The sequence below is a fragment of the Danio rerio genome, chromosome 23, assembly GCF_052040795.2.
Source record: "Danio rerio strain M-AB ecotype USA chromosome 23, GRCz13ab, whole genome shotgun sequence".
Classification (NCBI taxonomy): Eukaryota; Metazoa; Chordata; class Actinopteri; order Cypriniformes; family Danionidae; genus Danio; species Danio rerio.
In genome coordinates this window covers 20,977,929-20,994,798 of record NC_141043.1, presented here as the reverse complement: position 1 = coordinate 20,994,798, position 16,870 = coordinate 20,977,929, and the positions used below count along the sequence as shown (strand labels likewise).

At 35.6% G+C, this 16,870-nt stretch overlaps 1 protein-coding gene and 1 long non-coding RNA gene across 6 annotated transcripts; both read right to left on the bottom strand.

Moving 5' to 3' along the window:
* Positions 1–544: 544 nt before the first annotated feature.
* Positions 545–2,340, bottom strand: LOC147831274 (uncharacterized). Its single transcript, XR_015523414.1, has 3 exons — positions 2,265–2,340; positions 1,621–1,668; positions 545–932 (listed from the first exon to the last, which is right to left on the bottom strand). It is a non-coding gene; the product is annotated as an uncharacterized LOC147831274 (long non-coding RNA).
* Positions 2,341–4,554: 2,214 nt separating this feature from the next.
* chia.4 (chitinase, acidic.4) lies at positions 4,555–11,417 on the bottom strand. 5 transcript variants are annotated; one of them, XR_015522693.1, is made up of 13 exons: positions 11,325–11,417; positions 11,163–11,249; positions 10,834–10,953; positions 10,707–10,733; positions 9,620–9,824; positions 9,448–9,504; positions 9,204–9,369; positions 7,512–7,636; positions 7,248–7,371; positions 6,855–7,037; positions 6,652–6,768; positions 6,444–6,601; positions 4,555–5,256 (listed from the first exon to the last, which is right to left on the bottom strand). XR_015522693.1 is itself a non-coding variant. In XM_087305273.1 (13 exons), exons 3-13 carry the CDS (start codon positions 10,856–10,858, stop codon positions 5,000–5,002), a joined length of 1,428 nt encoding a protein of 475 aa, XP_087161399.1. In that variant the 5' UTR covers positions 10,859–10,953; positions 11,163–11,249; positions 11,325–11,417; the 3' UTR covers positions 4,555–4,999.
* Positions 11,418–16,870: the final 5,453 nt, after the last annotated feature.

Below are 16,870 nucleotides of genomic sequence, written 5' to 3'. Positions count from 1 at the left end.
CTTAAGACTTTAATACTTTAAGGGCCTTAAATTTCTCAACTCTGATTGATCAACTTTTAATACTTTAAGACACCGCAGACTCACTGTAAAAAATGTTACCTAGATCTAACTTATAAAAAGTGAGGCAAGTGGTTGCATCGGACGTTTTAGGTTGATTCAACTTCCAGCCTTTTTTAAGTATTTTAAACACTAAAACATTGCTTAAAACAAATGCAATAAAATTAAGTTGAGCCAACTAATATTTCTAAAATTACTCAAATCAGATAAACTTACTTTTTTTGTTAAACTTAACTTACTTATACATTGCTATATGTTGACTGTACTTATTTTAATTAAGTATTATGAACTTAATTATCTAAATAAAATTAACCATGCATATGTCATTTAAAATGAATTCAATTAACTTCTGGCTGTAACCTTGGAAAATAAATCTTCGTTTCTATATTGTAAGCACAATATACACTAGGAAAAACAGATAAACAGACTTTCCTGTCAATAACAATTAAATAAGAATGGGAAGATGGATTAAAGACCATAACATGTATTCAATATCAATCAATGTTCCTTTTAATAGTGACTACAAAATAGGCCATTAATGTGGCTACACGTACACAATACATAAATAAAAACATTAATAATACCAGATCCTATTGAGAAATCATCTAAGGCAACTCAGTGAGGAGATTTGCATATTTTGATGAAGATTTAGGATGCATAATGTCCAGCCCCACAAAGAGTCTCTGATATATCTCAAATGTATACAGTTTTGATGGATACTTGAAGTCGAGGACATCGGTAAGTCCAAACAGGAGCCATCATGCATTTGACAGGTTTGGCAAACCTCTGACAGTCCTATGATAATCCAAACTGTGTTGGGCTGATGGCAAATTTTTCTTGTGGGCAGCTGCATGCACCTCTGATTCCTCACAACTCTATTGGTAGAGACAAAAAGAAACAGGAGTTCAGGTGGTTGATACCAAACAACATTAAATAGCTAAATACTGAATAGGAAATAACTACAAGTGAAGTTACAAAAGTGCAGTGAGAATGATGCATGGATGAAACACCTTAGTTTATCAGTTAAAAATTACCTTAGTAAGTTACCTTTAGTAAGTTTGGCAACTTATAAAGCATAAGAATGTGCATGCAATTTAGATATTAAAACTGTTTGAAAACGGCTATATGAAAATTATAGAATACAAATTCTATAATTTAATCGTCATCTTCATTTTGCACCAAACTTTGCACGTCATAATACAAATTCTATTAAATAAATAAATAAATACATTGCCATTTTACACATTACATTAAGGTTTACATTAATTTTTTGCTAAAGCTACATTTAATTGACTTTTTCTATAAATTTAATGTGACTGGCAAATGACAGTTCAGTGATTTAGTGTTATCAGTTAGCTTTATTGAAAGACTGACAGATAATAAGAAACTGCATTAGGATATCTATTTTTTTTTTTACTGTTTTTACTGTTGCACACATAAAAAAAATCTTCAGATATCAAATGTAGGTTAATTCTATGGAGCCCACTATTGTTTGCAATTTTACCAATGTTTTACTTACCTGCAAATAATTATAGCTGTAGTTGTATCTAATGTTTTTCTTACCTGGATGTGAAGTTTGAAGATCCACAGGTAACAAAATCACTTTGGTATCTAAAGACCAAGAACATGCATTTTAGAATGAGGTGCATACAGTTTAAATGGTTCTGTAAACATCAGTAAATGTAATTTAAGTTAAAATAAATTGTAAATCTGTAATTTATTCACTATGCAGCATTAAAAAAAACTTATGGAATAAATCTCTAAAACACAAACTTTAAGTTGTACTTTCTCTTACGTTAAACACAAACTACTTAACTGTTGCATATGTTTCTGCATTTAATATCCATCCTTAATGTGCTGCTATAACTTGGGTGAGCTAACTTTAGCTAAGTTAGCGCTAACAAACTGAACCCCCACAGCCCGACCGCCCACCAGTGACCTTGTTAATCGGTTCTGTAACGTTAGTTATACCTACTATTTGTTTTAAAACTACTTTCACTATTTTTCTCAATAATATCACTTTTAATCGTTAGCATAAACTAGCGTTGGTTAGCGTTAGCCAACTTAGCTTTCCATGTGAGAGCAGTCTAACTGTTAACATACCTAAGGCTACAGTACAATTTACAAAGCTAAAACCTCACCTGCCTAGCGAAGACAGCAGTTTTGCATGACCTTACAATTATCATTCGGCTACATTTGCAACTTACCGTGTTAATCAGATCCGCTGCTGGGAGCAGTTAATGTCGACCATTGCAGAAGCTGCGTCTGCCTGCTAAATCCCGGGCAATGAAAAAGGAGTCACGCATAACTATTAAAATCACGTTTTATGAACACCTGCCCACATCGACAGCTGCTCTAATAAATTGTCTGTGTCAACTCACTTTTATAACATTTATTCTACACAATAACCACGTAAAAAAATCTGCTCAAATAAATTGCATTAGTTTTATTCAAAATATACAGTTATATAAAAACTGATATATTTTAAGTTAAGAGGAAGCAAATTTTATTTTTTTGGTATAAAACAAATAAAATTAACTAGATTGCAATTATTTAAAGTAGATAGAACCAACTTTGTGAGTGTAGCACTTTTTACAGTGCTCCCTAGAAAATCATGGGTGACCTCATTATCACTATGACAACATGATCCTTGCAAAGTTAAAATTGATTGTTTTTCTGCATTTGAACATTTGGGATAATGAAAGTGGGCCTACACAAGTCAGCAAAATATATAATGCAAGTCGTAAGTAAGATGCAATCATGGGTTAACATCCATGTTGGTCCTAGAACACAACTGAAAAAGTAATCCTTACACATTCCCTACCCCTAAACCAAACCATAATCAAAATCAGAAGGGAAGAATAATAATTGGAAAGCAATTACGTAGAAATACACAAACCTAACTATAAGCCTAAACTTAAATATATCCCATAATTATGATCGACTGATTGGAAATTTGTTCCAGGATCAACATGGCTGTTAATCCAGGAACATGTCCTACTTGGTAAAATCAGGTCGGCGACATATAAAAAAAAAAAAGGTTCCAGTGGGTTTTAAATATTATATAGATATCATAATTATTTATCCATTTACAAAAAAACCTGGAGCTAGCCAGGGCAGATCTAGCAATGAACAAAGGAATTCAATTTAAAAGAGGAAATGGTAAACAAACCATAGCGTGTATCTGATTGGAGAAGTACAATGGGCAACATTAATGCCATTACTTCTGCATTTGTTTCAATGGATTACGTATTTATAGTTAACCTGTTTGCACACCTATTAGTCTACTTCCAGAATGAAAGGTTGCTGATAATTTGCTCACTCCCTTATCACTCTGTTATACATTTATTAATTTTTAAAGAAAGCAATAAATCAACATCCTGCATGACAAAGGGGTTGAGTAAATTATCAGGAAAAGCAGTCCTTTACTATTCTGCATGGTTCTAGACTAGAGCAGCAAAGCACAATTATTTTAATTCTTTATAAGTTTTGGAATTTCTTTGCCTCTCAGCATTATTAGAGTTATTGAGGGTCGCTTGGTTTTGTCAAACAGGTCCTATTCAAGTAATTTTTTTGATTGCAAACAGGTGTGGCAATAATCAGCCCTGGGTGAGCAGTGGCTATAGAGAAATTGAATTCAGGTGTGAAACCAGTTAATATGTTATAATATTTGGAGCAAACTTTCACAAGGCTATGTAGTTTTGCAATAATCTTATAAAAAAAAAAAACTGTATTGTTTACTTACACCCGTCAACACTCCTGTTTCTCCCCAAGAATCAAATTTTTCACGTACTGCTTTGTTTTCATGTTTGACTATTTATAAGTTTATATTCAAATTGCCTTGATGACAAATGGCAATATTTTACATAAGTTAATGCACGTACAGTAATGTACTATATTCCTATCAATATCATGTATAAGTATAAGGCAATACACAAATCAAGTTTATCATTTGATCATTGTCACTTTAAAACAATGTTGCACACTACTTGAAATGCAGTTCACACAAAACCCATAATTAGCTCTTGAATGGCCTAGCACAAAAAATTATATATATATATATATATATATATATATATAAAATAAAAGACAACATTTGCTAGGACGATTAAAATAATGATTGTGCATCCTAATTAATCAGTGTTATTAGTATCTAGGTGTATAATTGTACTCTATCGAAGCTTGAGAAATCTAAAGAACACTGAATTTAAAGTCAAAGATTCAGGCCCGTAGCCAGCCATGTTAAAGTTTTTTTTTTTTTTTAACCCTCAAAAAGTAGTTTTCCCTCTTTTTCTATTTAATTATAGGCCTTAAACACTGCATTCTTGTGACAATTTAAGCACTACTTCTAGTAGCTGGATTAGCTTCAAGTGGTCATCATAAGGTTTCCATTATATAATTTTTTTTATAATTTTTTTTAATTAAATAAATAAATACACTTGAATACTCATAGATAACATTAGACAAACTAATATTAAGATTCAAAGAACTCAAAGGTCACTTTCTGCAATTTCTTTATTAAAAGTTGCAATTATGCATAAGGGGCATTGATTCACAAGAGAATTTTTCCTTGACTCTCTAGAAACCAGTTGTACTACAGCCCTGCACAACTTAAACCTTAGCTAACTACTCCTGATCAAATTAAAAGTTAATCAGGCTTGTTTGAAAGCCACATGTAAGTGCTGAAACTATAAACTCCAACACCCCTGGTCTAGAATGCACACAAGCTACAGTAATAACAGATGCACATAGAGGTAAGTTTGTACAAGGAGTGTAGAAAAACTCTTTGGTACAACAGAAGTCAAAATACAAAGATGTTTGTGGGTTAAAACTTGTGGCACACAGATTTACACATGAAATCTGTTACATGAAACACCTTTGTGTAATTGGACTTAACGTATAATTTGAAAGTCTTCGCGTCCAACTGTGGGATTAACAGATGTTAATTCTTTGGCCAGTTACAGCATGAGCAGTCGGGATCAAAGACAGTCTTTGCAGGACAATTCTGTATGAAGGTCCTGCCATTGGCACACTGAATGAATGTCATGGGATTATCTGGATTTGCAAAGATGCCCACTAATCCGCCCGCACAGAAGTCTGATCCTGATGTAACAGTCTTTACAATAGGTGTTGTGGTAACAATGTTTCCTGTTGCCGATGCCCCACCAGACTTGATTGTTTTTGGAAGGTGTCTGAACTCTGGAAGAAATTTGAATTTGATGTTATCAGCTTTGCAATTATTAAAATCAGTGTCGTTTTTAATAGCTTGTTAAAATAATTGGCTTGACAGGTCAATGCCCACATCCAAATGTCTAATATTTCTTAAAGTCCACAGTGACAATGAATCGGAAGCTACAAAATCAGATGGCACCATAACTTAAATTCCTTTACTGCAGTTATAAAAGCGTTTTAATTCTTGCATTTACTTTTGAGCAAATAAGCCCTATATGTGCAGTCAGGAAGCTATTTTTGGCAAAACTGAGGGGTTATGCTAAATTACTTGTATTATGATACTAAAAATCAAACTACGCGACAGAGCAACAAGTACAACTTAAGACAAAGTAAAAATGTCGATTTGACCAAAACAGCTATTGAAAAGAAAGAGATACTCATTGCTACATAATTATTTAAAGTCAATAAGTTTGCAATGAAGTTAATTACAAGTCACTGAGCCAGGGGTGCTCAACCCTGTTACTTAAGATCTACTTTCCTGAAGAGTTGAGCTTCAATCCTGATCAAACATAGCTAAGCCTACCATGTAAGATCTGAAGGGACTTTTATTCAACAAATCCAGGTGTTTGATCAAGATAGCAGCTGAATTCTGCAGAAAGCAGCCATAAATTATAACATTGATTAGATCAAGCAAAACTTATAGCATATTAAGTCAATTAAGGAGATTTTAAATTCGTTCAATGAATACAATCTGTGAAACTATTAAAATGGACTCAATTTTAACATTGCAATATGCTACATCAATTATTTGGTTTGAGGAAATGGGCTTATAAGGAAATATAAGTGGAGGAAATAGCTTAAAAATAGCTATTTGAATGCTAAATGCATTCGAAAAGATACCAAGTCATTGTGAAAGTTAAAAATCAAGTCAGAAATGAGATTAAAAGTTTCAATTGTGATATGATACGTCATCAAGACTGACAATTCTAAATTTCGTAGCACTAAGCTATCATTGTTATAATATCACCTGTGAGATGTATAAAGTTATGAAATATAAAACTATTGATTCTAAATCAGTTACAGTAGCCTATAGTCAAAATTATATAGTCAAATATCAGCTACTCATCATTTTCTCAATTTCAACATTAAGTTCCAATATTCTACATTAATTGTTTGTTTTGTTGTGGAAATGGGCTTCACAGAGATGTTTTTACCAGTGTTGCTGATATTAAGCAGCGTGTGGAGGTGTCCAATAAGAGGGTATTTGCCCTGCCCACAGAACTGACCACTGAAGTCATCAAGATCCAGAGACCAGACAAAAGCTCCTCCAAAGCCTTTCTCCTTCAGGTAGTCCACCTAAAACAGACCAGACCTAGTTACTCAAAGCATGAGAACATTTGTTCTATACTTTGGAATACTCACCTTTGTCTCGTAGCTTTTCTGGTCATCAAATCCCACCCAGTTCAGTCCTTCGGTGGCATAAGGAACTTTCTGATCAGCAATTTGTTCCACACTGGCTCTTTGGAGGAAAGTACAGATCTGTTGGGAGACGCAGTCAGGAAATGTAATTATACGATTCAATCTGATCATTTTCACAATGAAACCGTTTAAACTAAAGGTTAGACCTCATAATAGGACCAGTATCCAGCTTCTCTGGTGTATGTTCCAGCTGATGCTGGACCACTAACTGGAGCTCCAAGTCCATTGACTGCAGATGACAAGCAAAACGTCCTTCCATATGCTGCAAAGCCCATCCTCAGCTTCTCCACAGGAGCGCCCTGATCTCTCCAGTAGGTCATTGCAAAGTCCTGCATTTAAAAAGTAATGATGCATAGATCACATTTGTTACTAAAGCTCAAGCATTAACAAATGTTAACTGACCAGTAACTCAACAGGTTAGAATGACGTCTGTGGAATTAAATGACATTGAAGGCTCGACTCCTACTACAGTCACGGTACTCGCATTTCTCGGATTACATTTTCAAGCCAAAGTAAGGGCAATTACACAGCGTTCTTACAGTATTGTAGTAGATTTGGTCTCCTGTGTCTCTGGAGTCTCTGTACAGAGGACTGTTGTGTCCAGTAACGTTCTCCCATGAGCCGTGGAAATCATAGGTCATGATATTGATGAAATCCAAATACCTGCATCACCAGAGAGAAATATCAGTTTGTCAGATTGGGCTTGGTTTGTTAAAAGCAGCTGAATCATCATTAGATTTGAATTTTAAAAGATGAATCATGAAATAAGTTTATTTACAATAATGAAAAACTCCAACACATACTTGCTAACTTCTGCAATTTCATAACCAGCATCAATGATTCCTTTCCTAGCAGCCACTGCAGCAGTGAGCATGAGTCTGGGGCGTCTAGTAGCTTTACTCTCTGCCTGGTAAGCTTTTAAAAGCTCCTGTTATAATCACATGTTTGAAAGTTATTTATGGTCCTTTTATAGCACTTTACAGCTTGTATCCAAGCTTTAAATACTGGCAACATGGCTTCTAAAAGGATCAGATTTACACTGGACTTGTAGGCATTGCTTTAGGCATCTGACAAAGTAGCTTGTGTTGCCATTTAAAAAAAGATTAACTTTCGGTATCTTTAGTATTACTCTTGCATTGCATTTTTGGCTTTGTATTTTAAATGCGTTGCTAACACATGGCGACCATGCTTCCAAGTTCCAACACTGCACATGAACAAAGACTATAAAAATACACAAGACATGTAACTTGTATAGTTTTGAACAAGGAAAAAAAAAAAAAAAAAAAAAGTTGTAATGGCCAATATGGCGAAGAAAGTCCTGCCTAATATAACAGGAGCCAATCATCATTGCTACAGACAGACATTTCTCTGTAGGAGAAGCTCAGCCCAGACATATTTTTGTGGTCAAACACACTATAATCAAAGTAAAAACTTTAGACAAGATCCACAAAGTTTGAAATCTCTTTTAAATGAATGTATTATTGTAGAGGGGGGGAGAGGGGATTGATTAAAATGTAAAAAAATTAAATGTAATGTTAGAAAAAACATGAGGTACAGTCAGTCCTGTCAAAATCAAATGACAGCAAGTACTCGGATGCCCACAAATAGTTGTGCATTTCTGATGACTAGTGCAATCAGACGAAGATATTTCCAGAGGATAATGTGTTGAATAGCCATAAATGAGGTTGGTGTCGTATCTCGTTCTTTGAGTGGGCATGCACATTAGCTTGGGCAACCTGAAAAAATAAGTCTTGTTTAATTCGAACATTTAAAAAAAATGAAACGTATGGTTGTTTATTTTATTGGTGATTCCAAATACGTTATACAATCATAAACTTGGCAAACAGTTAGAGAATTTGATGTTTCCCTATAGTTTCCCTAAAATGTCCGAGCACACAGCTCGAGGATTTTCAAAGGTGGCCACCAAGTGAGAGGACTCATTTTAAAGGGACTTTGGCATAATCCAGTGCATGGATCTGAATTTCTTAAACTGATAACCCTCTTAAGTGAACAGCTCCTGACTATATTATATAATGTTTTTATATATTACTTCCAAGACCATCTGTAATAAGAAATTTACTCAGTAAATTAGGAAGACTTGAAAATTTCTCCATCTAAAAATGTTCTGTTGTGCCTCAAGGCACTTTTCAAGCTCTTTACTTTTTACCAGGTTACAAATTGCACAATTTAAATGGTTACACCAATGATAGAGACATCCAAAATTCTTCCATGAACATTTAAGGTTGTCATCGAATGAAACAGAGGGAAAAAAAAAATCATTCAACGACCTGAGGGAAAGTAAATAAGTAGTTCTATTTTCTTAAAAAAAATAAAATAAAATAAAAAAATAAATTAAAAAAATAAATAAAATCTTGTATAACAAACACTAACCATGGACAGTTTCACACAAATATTAAATCATGCCATTAACTTATTTAAAGAGCATAGATAGAATTATAAGTGATAAATCTAATTATATTCATGCAATATTGTACCTTACAGAGCAAAGTGAATCTATGCTTGTCTTCTGGAGGACTTTCACCAGAACCAGGATACTCCCAGTCCAGATCCAGACCATCGAATCCATGGGTCCTCAGGAATTTGATACTGGACTCAATAAATGTCCGTCTCTTTTGTGGCGTGGACACCATTCTGCTGAATCTGAGGTCATTGAGAGAAACATACAGCAACAGAATATAGCAAATACCTTATATAACAACAAAATACAGCAGGACTTACTGAGTTGAGCCCAAGTTCAATGTGCCGACAGCCAACAGAGTTTTCAGGTTGGGGTTGCTGTCAAGTCAAACATTTATCATTCACTATAATGCCCTTCAGCAAATAAATAACTATTAAGATTATACTACGCAGTAAAGCTGAAACTAATATATGGCCAGAAAAATCAGTGCACCTTTGTTTTAGCGCATTGAAAGACTGGTAAAGAGTCTCATCATTCCATTCGGAGGTTGCCAATTTATTTTTAATATTAATAACAGAGAATGCATAAATTAAATGAGTGCAAAGATGTGGATCCACACTAGATGGCATGTACTTGCCAACATCAGGTCTGTACTGAGACCAGTTGGCGAAGTAACATGCAAGTTGGGACGCCAATCCTAGAAAGAAAAAAAAAATTAAAATCGTACTACAAAACACAACTGCTTCCTGCAATTGTACCTTTCAAGCGACTTGGAGCTGAAAATTGCTTTTTTTTTTTTTTACCAAGAAATCTAACTGAACCTCTATTAAAAAAAATTCAATGAATTCAACGTACAAGCCTAAAACTTCCATGTCAAATATTTGTTCAATACATTGTCATGAACAAATCTTAGACTAATATGCACCAATACGATCAGTTCAAAACACTTAAAAACACAATTAGTTATAAAAGTTGCATGCATGCAACAGTGTAGCAGGTACAGTAAATTGAACCTTTAAGAAAAGTTTGTACTATTAAATAAAATTAGTGTAAATCAAGATAGACCAAGCAAAGAAATAGAATACAGTATATAGATATTCTGCAGCACAAAAAAAAAAGTTACAACTTTTACAACTGACTATTGCTCTTGCAACTGAGCTTGTATTTCAGATTATAGCTGAGGAATAGTGACAGAATTGAGAAACAGATTTGAGGTAAACTCCGGTAAAAAGTCAAGAAATAGATGAAAATAAAAAAAGGCAAATTGACTTGTAATTAAGAATTTACAAAATCAGAATTGAGAAAAGAATTCTTAAAATGTAAGCATGCAGCTCTGAGGAAACAAGATGCAATAGAAACTTTCAAGAGTGTAAACAGTTGCGAGATTCAGGTGTGAAGACCTGCAACTTGAACTCAACACTGCAATAAATGGGAATAACTCAATTTTCAGCATAAACTTAATCTAAAGTCACCACTGCAAGATGTCATCTTAATCTGAACTTTGAAAGTGCAAAATATAAACTTCAAAATCTGTAGGAAAAGGCATTTTCCATTAAGTTTTAAAACAAAGAAAACTTACCACATTGGCACAATGCCAAGGAAATGCCTAATAACAAAAGTAAAAACCAAATTCAGTTTTAAACAAATTATATATAAAAGCATTTTTACATATATTTTATATATATTTTTATATCTCCATCACTCACCAGCTACAAAAATGAATCCGGTCATCTTCGAATGATGTTTATATCAGTCAGGAGTAAGCCGTATGAGCTTTTAACCCACACACACTAAATTCACTCCTATACGTGATGATTAACCAAGACCTGAATTAACAGACAAGAAAAATAGATGCTCATTGCAATCTGGCCTCAGTGGTCTGCATGTTCTTACTTGACATGGAAACCCATTAAATGCACTAGGTTTTTTTTAATGGCATAAATCAAGCACGAAATCAAGATTGAATAAACAAGAGCACATGTCAAATGTAGAGTAAGAAGAGCATAAAAACGATCACTACAATGTTACTATTTACCTGTTCTGTCGCTCAGGTCTCCAGTCTCCTTTGTTTTTCCCTCACTGTTAGATCCCTGTTGTCTACCTGAAAATATAAGGAAAGTATCTGACAGACTTTTTTATTTTATCTTTTTTTATATAAAATTTGCCTAGTCATTATTACTGTCATAATCTTCTTAACAAATGCTTTGATAACCGTATATAAAAGGTTTCAATTTATTAATCAAATTTTAACAATTGAACAGGAACACAGTAGTCACTTACAAGTGAAGACATCAGAGCTCTGCCTGACACAGGACTTAAATACATACACTGATTAAACAAAGACAGGTGAAGGGAATCTTACACAGCCGCAACATGCGAAACACTAATAACAGGCAGGAAGGGGAACAAATCACATGACACGACCAGAGAGAACGCTATACACATTGCGAAGAAAACAAGACCACATGGCATGAAAGAGCGACACAAAATCCTCACAATTGTCACGAATATTAATATGTAGTCATAAAATAATTATTAAAAACAATTTTAGGCAAATTAATCAGCGATTTTAGTGTTGCAGTGTCCATTTATTATTAGTGCTTATTGGCAAGCTGTTTATGTTTGCCTCATATATTAGGTTTATTAGAGCTTATATAATGGTAAGATGGGAGTATAGCAATATATTGGGCATTATTTTCTATAAATGATTTGTCTTTTATGAATTTGTTCATGTTTCCTGTTATTTCCACAAAGAGATTCCATAATTTCTTGCTCTCTGCAAAAAGTTGTTAATGTGCACACACAAAATACTCAAGATATGCACAAAAATACTTAACTAACAAATCAATTTGGTTTTATATACAGTGCATGTCATTTTTATAAAAGCCTTTGTCACTGTTCTATTACTCTACAATCCCAAATTTAGTGGAGACAGATTGGTGGCCAAGTTTGTCAATATGGGGACACTAGCCCCCCCAGCCCATGCACTAGAATTGCCCTGCCTTGCTCTTCAATTTTGTGTATTTCCATCAGGAGCACAATAATAACATCCATCAGACCCCACCTCCAACAAAACCCATCTGATATGTTACTTCAACATATCTAGCATGTCTAATGACAAAAATGGGATGTAAGTACATAATCCAGGTGTCTGGACTCCAGATTTCTATGTCAGTGTTTACTCCAGTTTACTACAGTTGACCAATGACTTACTCAAAGGTATGGGAAGCTTTCATTAAAGTCCTCAATGTGACTGTCACTCTTTCCTAGGTTCTTCTAAGTTATAACCACCACCAGCAGCTTCCACGATGGATGTCCAGCTTTCTCCAGCCTCCGGTGCCTAGACTGTAGCTCTGCACAAGACATTTGGCCAGAGGAGAAATGATTGTGTCCAACTATGCCTGTTTTCTCTCAAAGTTTTTTTTTTCCTTTACTTTCGCAAATAGGTGAAGTTTGTTCCTCACTACTGTCACCACTGGCTTGCATGGTTTGGGACTTGTGGAGCTGTGCCTCAATGAATTTGCTCTTCAGTCTTTAGACTTTCAGCAGTGAAAATTAACCCACACTAGCTGAACTGAACTAAAGTGAACTTAAACTCTGAAAACTGCACTGACACTGTTTCAATTCACTATAATCTTCTATGTTAAGCTGCTTTGACACAATCTACATTGTAAAAGCACTATATAAATAAAGGTGAATTGAATTGAATTGAATCAGCACTTCTGGAGCCAGTGGGCTGAGTTCACACAAAACTCGCTTTATCAGCATTCCACACCTTTCTCTCCAATCCATATAAGCTTCAAAGCATCCATGTCTGGCAAACCATTGGATGTTCTCAGTCAGTCACTGTCAGTCAGTCATTAAGGCCGTACTCACACTAAGTACAGTTGCCTCGAACTGGGCCAAAGCACGCTTGTCCCCCCTCCCGTCTCCCCCGACGGCCCGCGCTCACACCACAAACGGGCTTCGGCACACTTACGTCATCGCTGCTGGGCTGTTCAGTGGGAAGCGCTCTCTCACTCAGCAGCACAGTGAAGATTTCCCTAGTTATATCGTTTCAGTCGTTTGATATGCCATCAAATATTTCACCAAACAGTCCTTAGGTATGCGGGGACACACAGTCAGATATTTCGCCGTACAGATCCGCCAATTTTGGCGCTCATAAACAATCATAAAGCTCTCATGCTCCAGGAATGAGGAGGTCTGCTGAAGGCGCGCAGCTGTCGTGAAGTGAGGAGTTTGCGTCTTTAATAAACGACGGCAGTTTGCGTTTACTGAATAGTAAGAATGATTAATAAATCTATATGAAACAGTCCTTTAAGTCACGTATCGCTTTCAGTTTCGGGCTTTGGCGCGTTTTGCACTCACACACAAGCGTACCGCTCCAAAGCCCAAGTGAACCGCGCTCAGGCACACCTCTTCCAACCGGGCCAGGGCCAGCCAAGTGAACCGTGCTTGAGCCCGATTCAGCACACTCACACTTCTTAAACGATCCAGGAAACGGGCATGGGCACGGTACGGATGGCATAGTGTGAGTAGGCCCTAAATTAATTCCAGGAGATGAGTGAGAAGGTCTGAGACTCAATGCTAAGGACCATTCACATACAGAAGTGGTGTATTGATGTCTGCATGTCCGACAATCCCCTTTACATTCCAGGACAGAAAACATGGCTCTCAAACAAGAACATCTAGGTGTACTTTATAAAAAGCAAAGTGCTAGATACTGTTCATTCCTAACTAAGAGTGAATTTACTGTCAATATCCAAATGTTATGTTAGACCTACAATTAAGTGATTCTACGTCACTGTTATTCACCTATTATTTCCATCTGATGTCAGGAAAAAACATTTGGATATTGTGAAGCTTAGGTGTAGGTAATGTAAGTTTGGACTACAAATGTTCCAAGATGAACAAAATAGGTTACAGCAGGGGTTTCCACACTCAGACAAGCCAGTGTCCTCCAGAATTTATCTACAACTTGTCCAAACACACTTGCCTGGAAGTTTTTTATATGCCTTAGTAGAGCTTGATTAGCTTTTTTAGGTGTGTCAAACAGTGTGTTTCCACTGGTATGTTAGGAGCGCAGCATAGCCAGTGTTTTCAATTCATTCAAGTTGAGTGTAAACCCCCAAACAGTGCATTATGGTATTGACAGTGGCATGGAGAAAGTGTTGAGAGCAGCCGACGTAAAAACATTTTACATGCCTCAGAGCGGTGGTGTTTAAGTGTTGCCCGAAGCACTAAGTGCAAATTTGAGGCTATAATAGAAATGTACAGTCGCTGTGGTTTTAGCTAAGCTCTGCAGGACACTGACCCTCTGGGTTCGTGTTTAGGTGTATGATTGGGTTAAAGGTTAGTCTGGCCTGATCATTTTCTGTCAGGCTGACTTTTAAGTACTGTAATCTTCCTTATAACGGTTTGTTTGTTTTTATGGACCAATAAACTGACAGGAATATTATTGTCTGTCATTTATTCTTTATGCCAGGTTGTCTTTATGGCCCAATAAATTGACTGGATTATCAATATCAGCTTAGTCTATAAATCGTCTTCTGTATTACAGTTGTCACACTACTGCAATAAAGCATATAGGATAAAGAAGAAGGTCACAATGAGTCTTTTAATGATAAAATGAGGGATAATTCTGCAGTCAAGAAGACACAATGAGTAACAAAAATACCTGACAAGGAGCTGGACAAAATGAGGGGTAAAATGGGTAATTATTGGAAAACAGAATAGGCGTGTAGAACGATTGGGTTGACAAGGTAAACAAATGATGATGGGAAAAGAAAACAAAGGAAAGTTAAACTAGGTCAAACAAAAATTTTAAAACCTCCAAATAACAGTGTTGAATGGTTAAATTGTAAACTTTAATTTAAACAAATTGAACTTTACCTAAAATATTGCAATAAGAATAAAAGTAAATTTTATTTATTTATAGCAAGGGGAGAAGAAAGGTGCATTTACATGGAACAACGGGAGAAGATATAAGTGCAGCAAAACTCTTAATAACTAGTACACACAAAAAAAAGAACATACAGCAATCCAGGGCTCAATCGAGGAAACACAACATGTCAAACAACAATTTGCCAAGAACATCTGAAACACATGGGTTTAAATATAAGGGCTAGCAAGATAATGAGTTCCCATGGGGTGTATGATAATCACTGGGAAACTAACAAGGGAAGCCATGAGGATCAAAAAGAGAGCACAGGTACAAGAACAGAGCCAATGGAGAGCACAAAACAAAATACATGGCTGGGATTGTACCAGAGGATGCCAGCTGCTTGAACTGACACCAGTGGTGGATCTGCCATGATGCTTGCCCATCTGGTACATCTTGGCAGAGCATCTCTGGGTATGGCTGACATGATGGTAGTATATTCAGGAATGGCAACAAGGGTTAGAGTATTGACCGAGGTGCCAAAAAGTTTTTGTATAAAGGGCCACAACCCAACTATCATTGAGGGTAATTTCCTCATTTATTTAAAAAATAAGTCTAAAACATTACTTTAAATCTTGTTAACTGGTGCAATATAACATTTAAAATGATAACTTATTGGAATAAAAACATAAACAACAAACATAAATTACATTATAACACAGTGGAGTTCAACAGTGAATACACTGGTCAAGCGCAATCTGCTTTTGCCTTGATTTGTTCTCTACGCGTCCGGTTATGTAAATTTAACCTAAATTTGATTAGTTTACACCATTTAGGTCAAACATTTCATTTCAAGAAGCAAACATCGTTCTTCCCCTCTTCTCAAATGGAATGGAGGGCAAATGGGATGGAGGGCAAAATCAAAGGCCCTATTTTGAACATCGATGGTACTGACCCTTGTGGCTGTTTCTGCTAGACTAATGTTGCCTCAGACTTGTTGTCCCTCATTCAAACATGCTGTTTTGGACTGAAACCACTGAAGCACAATATCAGAGGTGCCAAAATAAGCAACCAATCAAATAGGATTGTATGACATACTTTATGTTATGAAAAGCAGCACTGATGTCTAGCAGGACTAGAATGACTCAAGCACCCATATCAGGAAAGATGTGGTTAGTAGGCTACATTTTTAGATCACACCAGAAGGCAATGTCAAGAGAACTTGTAAATGAATGCATAAACACAACGAATTTCAGAACATACTCTACACTAGACAGTATAAGGACTTGGTCTCCTTAAATGATCCTGTAATATATGGCTCTCATGCACAGATAAAGACTGCTTTATGTGATTGTCTAAGCACACACAGGACTTTGTTTAGCACAGATATTAAACAAACCTTTGAACTTGTACTTATTTTTATGGAAAGCTTATTCCACATTGTGATAATCATTCTAAAAGTCAATTGTGGCTTTCCCTTGCCTTTCTGAATTTCTCTGTGACAGTATTTTTATCTCACTTCCAAGAAAAAAAAAAGTGGAATTTCAATGTATAAACTTAAAACTGAAATATAACCATAAGGGGAAATGTCTGAACTGTGGAACATCAACGTTTGTTTGTGCATGTCTAGTTTATTTGTATTGAGCATTTAAGGCAAATTTCAAGGAGGTTCAACCAGCTTTAAATGGCAACTCTGACATCAAATGTTATGATTTTAGCTATATATACTAGTAAAATGTAAAAAGAAGTTTATAACCACCATATAGTTAGTCAGATGTATCTGAAAAAAAACATGGGTACAAATTTCCAATCGCAACACTGCTCTCTAGCCGAGAATATCGACTTATCGGCCTCATCACAGG

Excerpts from the sequence above, each read along its gene's own strand:
- chia.4 (XM_087305273.1), bottom strand. The coding sequence starts at position 10,858 with ATGACCGGATTCATTTTTGTAGCTG. Across the intron at positions 10,734-10,833 it reads CGGATTCATTTTTGTAGCTG|GCATTTCCTTGGCATTGTGC; the intron begins GTGAGTGATGGA and ends TTTTGTTATTAG. Across the intron at positions 7,637-9,203 it reads GATTCACTTTGCTCTGTAAG|GAGCTTTTAAAAGCTTACCA; the intron begins GTACAATATTGC and ends TGATTATAACAG.